Below are 9,335 nucleotides of genomic sequence, written 5' to 3' on the forward strand. Positions count from 1 at the left end.
GTCGTTTTGCCATGATCGATCATAGGCTTTTGATTTGATAGGCCCAACCAACCTCCCAGCATTTTGTGGCTGAAACGAGTCGAAGGTTCAAAAGCGGCCATTATTTTTCAAGGTGAATACTGTTTTGACTAGAATTCTCTGAAGCTCTGTCTCTCCTTAGCTCACACACTGCAGAAGCAGCAGAAGGTAAACCTCTATAATTTGCTTCCTGATGTCAAAGTTTATCTTTTGTTTTCTTTCATCTGATTGTCTCTGTTTTTCAATGACGAGCCATGCATTAAAAATTTTGTATTCTATGTTCATTTTCACAAGATTGTGCTGAACTTCTGAGGGCAAATGGCTTCCATTACTGCTAACCTGCCGCCGGCATTGCTGGTCCATGGTGTAAAGCCTTTTTCAGGGAACTTGAAGAGATCCCCTATTTTTCTTGTGCCGGGTAACCCTGTCTTGGCTATTTGCGTTTCTTTCAGATGTCAATTTCTTATTCTTTTTTTCCTTCTGTGTGTATTCAGCCGGTGTAAGGGTTTTTGAATATTTAATTCCAGATGTATTTGTTCATATAAATTCACAGCTTAACCGTGCTAGCATGCAATTGGATGTTAATTAGTTATTTTAAGCTTAGGTGGCTTAGGTCCAAGTGAGTAATCTGGCAGAAATACTTAACTGTCTGTTCCAATCTCCTGTGAAATTGATTTTTGACGGAGATGAGTGTGTTTGATGTGGGTGGGGAGGCTGGGAAAACATGATCAAGCGATGTAGTTGCAACCTACAGATGTTCAACTGGAATATACGAGCATGTGATTGCGAAATAACATCACTTCTTTGTAGAAGTGAAGATAATGGCAATTTACAATTGATTGGATCCGAAGTCTAGTTTGCAAGTGATTATAAAGTATAATTTAGTGCATGTGAATGTCCTTGATAAATTTCTGCAGGAGAGCTGCTCTGGGAAGCTATAATGATCGTTGATATTCATTTGATTACTTATTCATTTTATTGCTAGTGAATGTTATAGGTACGGCTGTGTCCTATGCTTAAATTCCTTGTTTCATGAATTCTGGTATTCGCCCTCACCACAGGGAGACAGAATCATCCTGCTGGTTTATTTACTGTAAAGGCTACCGGGGAAAGTTCTGAATCTTCTACCTCCCTTACTGTTATCAAGTCTGTTCAGAATGTTGTGAGTTCTCCATACCTTCACTCTCTCATGTCTACCTATCTATTTTTATCTATCTCATTCAAACAAAGAGAAAGTACCTTGAGTTGCTTGTCTATTTCTTCTTTGTTTATTTAATAACAGTGGGATAAACCTGAGGATCGGGTGGGACTAATTGGCTTGGGTTTTACAGCTGTAGTGGCACTTTGGGCATCAGTAAATCTGATTACGGTAATGCTCACTATTTCTTTTTTTAATTATATTGGAAAATGAATCTGTCTTCTGCTCTGAACTATGAAGACATGGAAACAGTATTACCAAGGATTAGAGTTGATGGTTTCAGAAGTTGATATGGACTCATGAACAAGTTCATTTTAGATTTGGATTGTTACATCTGAGCTGTAAGCAAATGTTTACTGATTGTGGTTTTTGGTATATCCTTTTATCTGTAACTCTCCAAGCTAGCCTTGAGGTGTCAGTTACAGTGTTCCACAATAGCTTGGTGATAAACTTTTGCTTTATACCATAGTTTAACAGAAATTCAGGTTATTGTTGTTTAAGGTTTATACTCCATCTGATCCTAGCTATAGGAGCTGGTTGAGGAGTTTGTTTTGGTTCTATATGTATCACCTCAATTCCTTTTGTCTCCCATATTTACTATTTTTCTCTCAAGCTACCCTTCTTGATTGTACACATTCATGTGTGCAATTCATAAAAGCAGTTTCCAATGTAACTGATTAAAGGGGGATACTTTATGGAAACCACCACACTTTTTTTTAAAAAAAAAAAAACAAATAGCTAACTTAACTGATTTTCTTAATATATGTGAATTAATTATCTATATCCTAAATTCAGGGTCAGAGGGAGTACTGATTTTCAAACACATTCCTCGTTTTTTTTTTAAATATAGCTATTGAGTCTTTAATTTAGTCCTCTGACTTTGTTGTTTTAATTCTTTTTGTTTTCCTCAATCTGTGACTTCTATGTGTAGGCCATTGACAAATTGCCGCTTATCCCAGGTCTACTGGAATTAATTGGAATACTGTTCAGCTCAGTAAGTGCCGCACTCATAATTTAGGCATTGCTAAGTAATGCATGAGGAATTAAAACGCCATAGGTTGAGATCATTCAAATTCACTTTCATTCTAAGTCTGTATTTCTGACACCTCTAGATTCTTGATTAATTTACAGTTACTAATTAATTGAAACTTCTCTGTTCTGTTTCAGTGGTTCACTTACCGCTATCTCTTGTTCAAGCCTGATCGGTAAGAAGAATTTGGTGACCTATAGTCAAGTTTCCATCAGAATGACCCTATATTAATAAAGATCTTTAATAGGACAGGACCTGCCATGTCATATCACAATTTTAGTGAATATCTAAAAAGAAAGAAAGAATAAATTTGCTAAGCTGATCTTGTACTCTCTCACTTGAAAGTTCTTTCTTGATACAGGCAGGAGCTGTATCAAATCTTGAACAAATCAATTTCAGATATCTTGGGTTAGTGTATTCTGCCGCCAAGGTTAAACTATAGAGCGTGATTTTGGTGCAGATTCTTAAGGTCCAAGCAACTTGTTCTTGTGAGAGGGTTGGAAGGAAAAGAAGAGCTGAGGGTTTTGTTGCCGGGCTTAAATGACTGTGCAAAGGAAAAAAAATGTACTTGGTTTAATACCATTATTACATGAAAGAATTAAAAGCACTGGGCGTTCAAAAGTTTTTGTTTAAATTTGTCTTAGAAGTTGAAAATTACAATAATATTGGTTTCTATGGTTAAAAATGTTACTGTTTTAACAATCAAAATTATTTTTTTAATGAGATGGAGAGGAGGTAAAATTGCTATAATTTTAACATTTCAGAACAAATTTGCAATCAAAAAGCTTTTGAGTGCCTAACATTCTTGACTAAAAATTTTTTAAAATAAATTTACACTTTACCTCGTTAAAAATTTATAAAGCAAGTTTTGAAATGTGTATAACTGTTAGAAAATTTGATGTTTTGAGCAATAAGACCATAGCTTGTGGTACCATGGAGGAGAGTTTATTAGTTGGAACAAATGGAAATCATCAAATAAGATTACTTAATCATGAAGTTGGGTAATGAGAGAGTAAAAAATATTGGGGAGCAATCCACTTGAGGCTAGTTTAAGTGGCAAGGGGAGATTGGGGTATGTATGGAAAGTTTAGCTCCTCCTAATTTATTATAAAATAATATTGGGGAGCCCAAAAATAAAATCATCAAATAAGTGAAATTCCATTGAGAACTAATAATTAGAACGATGCAACTGCTCTCATAGCAGCCAAAGCCTTTGTTTATTCCGTGAATGGTAAAATGGTGACATGATTTAAATACTAAAAAATGTGTAGAAAATTATAACGTTTCTATACAAAATCTTATTTAATAGAAACATGTTATTTCCCAATAAAAAATGGTTAGTCAATATAAAAAAAAAAGAAGAAAAAGATCTTTGTTCATGAGCTAAGTTTTGATACTCATTTAAGGTGCATGAACTCAATTTATCCTACTTTACAGTGACAATAGAATGTGATGAGATTTCGCCCTGTCTTGGATTGTGGGTGAGCCCAACCCCTTTCCAAAAATTTCTTTATATATAAAAAAAAAAATGTGATGACTTTTATACAAAGTGAAAAAAAAAACAGAGAATCTATATATTTATGTATAATATAAAATTTTTGACAATAAACTTTATGATTCTTAGTTATGAATAACTTGGTTCGTTTGTCCGTGTAATATAATGAACTCATGTTGGTCGTAAATGGATAAATGGATTTGGTTGATTTTTTTTTTTATAATCATATAATTATTTTTAAAATTTCATGAAAAGGTATTCAAGTTTCAATCACAAATTTTGTATTTTTTTATATAATTGAATAAAAATTCATATATAAAAATTTTTATGATTCAGCTCTTGGGACACTCCAAGAAGAATTCAGGTAAAATACAAATTATTCAAAAAGTTAGGACTTGGGTCTTCAATGAGACGCTAATTTTGGGCTGAAAAAAGCAAAACAGAGAAACAAACAGCCTAATACGACTACCGTTGCATTCGTCACCAACGTCGTCGGGTCTGGGAGCTAATTTTCGCGGCGGACAATCCACCGCCTGTTTTTGCAGAGCTCATCAAATCATCCCTTTCCACCATACCATATCACTCTCTTCTCCTATTTTTTCCCACACCCCTTTCCTTTTCTTATGCTTCTTTGAGTTCAGAGAATTTCACTGGCAATTCTGTTTTCCCCCTCATCTTCTTTATATTGCATTTTAAAAACGAAATTCGTTAACGCAAGTATGAGCTCAATTTGTTGAGACGATGATTTGATTCCCGGATCCAAGGCAGTTGCTTGATCACGGGCTACCAAGGTTCGCATTTGTTATCCATTGTTTCGCTTCACGAATTCGATTTCTCTGCATTGATCTCTGTTTTGTTATTCACAGATTGCCGGATTTTAACTTGCATTTTTTTTTAATTTAGTATTCTTTAGGTGTGCCCATTTTCTGTACACGAATGAGTTTCGGATACGCTACTGTTTTCCGATGCTTGGAGTGATGATATTTTGTGGTGCATGGGTTGAATTTGATCGCTTTTGATCCGTTTCATTTTTCTTGACTAGTGGGATCTGAAGTTGTGTAAAATAAAAATTTAAAATTTTTGGTGCGATTTGAATTGGTTGTGGGATGACTTTTTTTTTTTGGTTTCTTGTTTGAAGATGGCTTGGTTTAGTGGATCAAATTCATGGGGCAACTTCCCTGATTTGGCGGGAGCAGTGAATAAGCTTCAGGAGAGTGTGAAGAATATTGAGAAAAATTTTGACTCCGCTCTTGGGTTTGAAGGGAAGTCTGAATCCAGCAATGAAGGTAATTACATTGTACAAGAAAAAACATCTGGACAGTCTGAATCATCCCAACAAAAACCTGTATCCCAGGATATGATGAAAAATACTGAGCCTTCAAATCATCCAACAATTACTGAGGTAGAAGGAGTTGGAAATGATAATGCGGCCCGTACCGAAACTGAAGAAATTGCTTCTGGAGAAGAAAAGAAAGTGATCACAGTAGAGGAGGGTGATAAGCTTATAGAGTCAGAAAGTGGAACCATGGTGCAGAAGTCAGACCATGAAAAGGAAGAAAACCAGTTTCCTGCAATGCCAGCTGATTCGTCTGAACCCATCATGCAGAATGTTGAACGTTCTGTTTCTGTTGACGGTCCTCAAGAGAATGAAATTGATGAAGTTGAGAATACTGCAAGTCCAGTGCCAGCACAACTCAAGCCTGTTAATCTTGGGAAGGATCAAGTTGAGGGTAGTTTGAGTGAGCAAAGTGAGCTGCATGGTGTTACTGATGTGCAAGATAATTTCCAAGCCAAGACAGAAGAGGAGAGGAAAGAAGAGAGGGTGCAAGAAGAAGCTATTATGGAGCAAGTTTCTCCAGCACAATCTGAGGAATCTGGTAATAGCAAAGGTGGAGATGAGACAAAGCCTCCTGTTTTGCATTCTGTGGCTACTGAGGAAACTGATAGCATTAATCTATCACATGATGAACACTTAACCAATGCTAGTCCTCAAAATGAGTCTTTTAATGTGCTACCCAATTTGGGTTTGCACGAAAATGAAGAAATTCTCAGGGCAGTTGAAGGGGATCACTTAGTCAATGATGTTAAAACTGACAAGAAAGAGCAGCATCCCAATTCTGTAATGGATAACTCTGACTCAGATTCTTTGCTTGAGCTGGAGAAAGTGAAGAGCGAGATGAAAATGATGGAAACTGCACTCCAAGGTGCTGCAAGACAAGCTCAGGTATTTCATTTTCTGTGCTAATCATCCTAGCAAAAAAATTTTTCCCTGACGAGTAACTTTCCTTGAATCTTGATACTGTAAAAGTTCAGGCTGGATGACAATTTAGGGACGAGTTCTTGTAAAGTTTAACCATGAGAACATGATGAAACTTGCCTTCATCCTTTTCTTCTTAATTAAAAAAATATAAGTTTCAATCACTTTTGTCTTCGAGCAGATAAATTATCAAGCCTTTTGTCTATATAACAAAAATATTGATTGTAAAGTAGTGTTCAGAGGTCAGATTGTAAAGTCCTGCTCCTAATTCACTTTTTCAAAAGCTCATATTTTTGTGCAATTTTTAGTCTGATTGATAATTGTCCTGTGATAAATATTCTTACCACAGTCAGTTTTGCATGCTCACTTTCCCTAATGCACATTGTGCTGTATTCCGATAATATCAAGTCTTGTTAAAAATTTTACCATCCTGATAGTCCTTGAATCTCTTCAAATCTTAAGGACTACCTTTGCCATCCATACCCTTTTAAAGGTATCAAATTGTTGCAATTGCCTTACCCCAAAAATGAGGTATCTATTAGCTGTCAAATCTCATTTGCTCTTGGTACTTTTCTTCTCAGTGTCTCATTTTATCAATAAGCTGCATGCCTGTTGTATCTATCCTACTCTTCCTTTGGTCTTCTCTGTTCATGTGTTGAACCCAGCATATTATTGCAATTTTGTAATTTTGATGTTTCTATTAAATTTCTTTGCAGGCCAAAGCTGATGAGATAGCCAGATTGATGGGTGAAAATGAACACATGAAAGCTATGATTGAGGATTTAAAGGTATATCATTTTTTTTATTTCCTTGTTTGTCCCCTAGTGTTTTATTTGGTTCCTCAACGTTCAAGTCGTTTAAATGTCATTCACGTGTTCATTTGTGTCTGCTGAATTGACACTTTTTGTTTACTTCGAATCAGTGCTAGCCTTGGATCCCATTTTCCTTTTCCTTTACATGATCTGATATTATGGAAAAACATATTTTATTATTTGGACAATATGTGTAAGATTTGTGTCGATGTCATGAAAAAATGAGCTGTTCCTGAGTTATGACGATGTGGGCATTCAGCAGCATAATGGTCATTTCTATTAGAACTTTCTGCAGTTCAAGAATTTCTTGGGTTTAATCGTTTAACTTCTTAATTCAGCTTGGGTCAGATCTAGCAGTATTATAAATCAAACAAAGACTATTGTTTTTAGGCAATGCATGTAAAGAACTTTTATGTGCATACTCTTTTGCTTACTTATAACCAAGCTTGGATGCTTCTTTTTCCTACTTATCATGTGCCATTTTTTTATTTTCCCGGGGAGGTCCCTTTGTGTCCTTGTAAAGTATTTGGAGGATTTTTTTTTTGAAATATAAATTTTATCATGTTCTGCTTATCCCGATTTCCCACTTCTTTATTCTTGTTGCTCATGGAATAGAGAAAATCCAGTGAGGCAGAAGTTGAGACTTTGCGAGAGGAATATCATCAGAAGGTTGCAACTCTTGAGCGAAAGGTATAGCTCATTGTAATTCTTTGTCATTTGCATTGTCTGTCAAAGTTATTTATAATGTTCACTCAAGGCTGGATGCAAATCTGTGTATAGCTTTCTGTAGTTTAAAACTTTAAATATACTTTCAGTTAACCTTGTTACTGCCAACAAAACATGCAGCATGTTGAAAGTAAAGTGACATAATCTATCATCAGATGTGGCATTAGGTTCTTTAGGATACTACCTTAGATGCAGTATAAAGTTCATAAAGTTCCCCAATTAATGCCCGAAAAATTTAAGGGATGAGCCTGGAGTTTCTCTTAATAATAAGAAAATTTTAACCCCGTGCTTTAACTTGATGCGATGTGGCTCTTGCATTTGAAATTTGTTTCTGTATTTTGCATAATCTCAACCTTTTATATTGTTTTTCATTGAGCAATATGCATAAGGTCATATGCCTTATATCTCGGCTAAAATCTGAAGGTATAGAAATTGGTGGATTTGAACAAATTGCGTTGTTAATGTCCTATAACATGGAAATATATTGGTTTTCTGATTGATTTAAGACTTTTCTGTTTTATTTGGCCTATGCTTTGTCTATATTATGAGCCAATGAAGGTTTACCAATCAAATGTTAGCAATAACAGTGCCTATGATATACATATGGTTCCCGTGAAACCTTAGTGAAAGAACTTAAATTCACTCTAAGGAAGATTTAGGGCCCATTTGGAATGGTTTATAAACAGCTTTTTAATTGTGATTTATAGAATACAAAATAACTATGTGAGAGGAGTTTTGTCTTGACTTACATGAAACGTGTTTATAAGTAATTTTAAATGTGATGCCAAATGAGGCCTTAGTATTTTAATTTACGCATTGCCATGTTGGTATTTCCATGTTAGCAATTTCTTGCAGAATTTGATCTATCAAAGTGGATTATTAGATTTATGTCTAAGCTTTTGATACTAGGCTGTCTAGTTTCTGCAATAACTGTTGCAGTTTTTCTGCATTTTTGTGAATAATTGCAGTTGTATGCTCTCACTAAGGAAAGAGATAGACGCTTCGACGAGAGCAGAGTAAAAGAAGTGATGCAGCTGCTTTATTGAAGGAAAAGGATGAAATAATTACTCAGGTTATGGCTGAAGGTAGAGTGATATCTGTAACCAATCCTATATTATTGACGAACATGATATGCTTTTAAAAAAACAATGAAAAATGTCTCGTCAAAATTGTTGATAGATAATTTTTCTGACTTTTTAATGGTTTTAGATATGATGACATGATGATGTTTTAGATGATAAACTACGACTCTAAATAAACAGGTCATTAGGGTATTGTGTCCAAAACTTAGCTGGATTCAGGAATTGGCCCCTGTGCAGTCTCAAATTTGGATTTATATTGGAGGGATCTAGCACTATTATTAAAACACCAAATGTTTTTTTTTGAAGAAGCTTAACTGAGAACGTAGTCTCACGTGATGGTAATTTCAAATTTTTGGGGTATTGAACATCTCGATGCTGATTGGATGTTTATTTTGGATATATTTGACTAGTCATGGGATCTAAAGATTCAAAAAAGTTTTGAATGTAGTTTCACTTATCTTATGAGGTGAGTTCTCCTAAATGGACTTGTGAAGTGTAATTTGGAAACCTTGCGCTTCCATGCCCTTAATCTTTCACTTTACAGCAGTGGTGAAATGTGTTGTGCCGGTGTATTGGAGAGAAGAGAGCTTTCGATGTAAAGAATAATGTATTCTAAAATTGGCTTGTGAACCTTACTGTCGTTTAATTTATTTAATAAACATATACTGCCATATCATGGGAATTGCTTTTGTAATAGACAAGGTATATTGGAGGAAA

At 35.1% G+C, this 9,335-nt stretch overlaps 2 protein-coding genes across 3 annotated transcripts; both read left to right on the forward strand.

Moving 5' to 3' along the window:
- The first annotated feature begins 297 nt into the window (after positions 1-297).
- LOC114745691 (protein CURVATURE THYLAKOID 1C, chloroplastic-like) lies at positions 298-2,852 on the forward strand. Of its 2 annotated transcripts, none has more exons than XM_028933857.1 (6): positions 298-436; positions 1,080-1,180; positions 1,301-1,387; positions 2,148-2,210; positions 2,384-2,421; positions 2,707-2,852. In XM_028933857.1, the coding sequence occupies exons 1-6, from the start codon at positions 337-339 to the stop codon at positions 2,837-2,839; spliced, it is 522 nt and encodes a 173-aa protein (XP_028789690.1). In that variant the 5' UTR covers positions 298-336; the 3' UTR covers positions 2,840-2,852. The 2 variants fall into 2 exon arrangements, with proteins under 2 accessions (XP_028789690.1, XP_028789697.1); XM_028933864.1 differs by having other exon boundaries at positions 322-436; positions 2,608-2,800.
- A 1,510-nt stretch (positions 2,853-4,362) lies between these two features.
- LOC114745679 (golgin candidate 5-like) lies at positions 4,363-8,621 on the forward strand. Its single transcript, XM_028933847.1, has 5 exons — positions 4,363-4,532; positions 4,880-5,965; positions 6,715-6,786; positions 7,426-7,500; positions 8,505-8,621. The coding sequence occupies exons 2-5, from the start codon at positions 4,880-4,882 to the stop codon at positions 8,580-8,582; spliced, it is 1,311 nt and encodes a 436-aa protein (XP_028789680.1). The 5' UTR covers positions 4,363-4,532; the 3' UTR covers positions 8,583-8,621.
- Positions 8,622-9,335: the final 714 nt, after the last annotated feature.

Source organism: Neltuma alba, unplaced genomic scaffold (assembly GCF_004799145.2).
Source record: "Neltuma alba isolate B1F8T4 unplaced genomic scaffold, ASM479914v2 tig00000773_pilon, whole genome shotgun sequence".
Lineage (NCBI taxonomy): Eukaryota > Viridiplantae > Streptophyta > Magnoliopsida > Fabales > Fabaceae > Neltuma > Neltuma alba.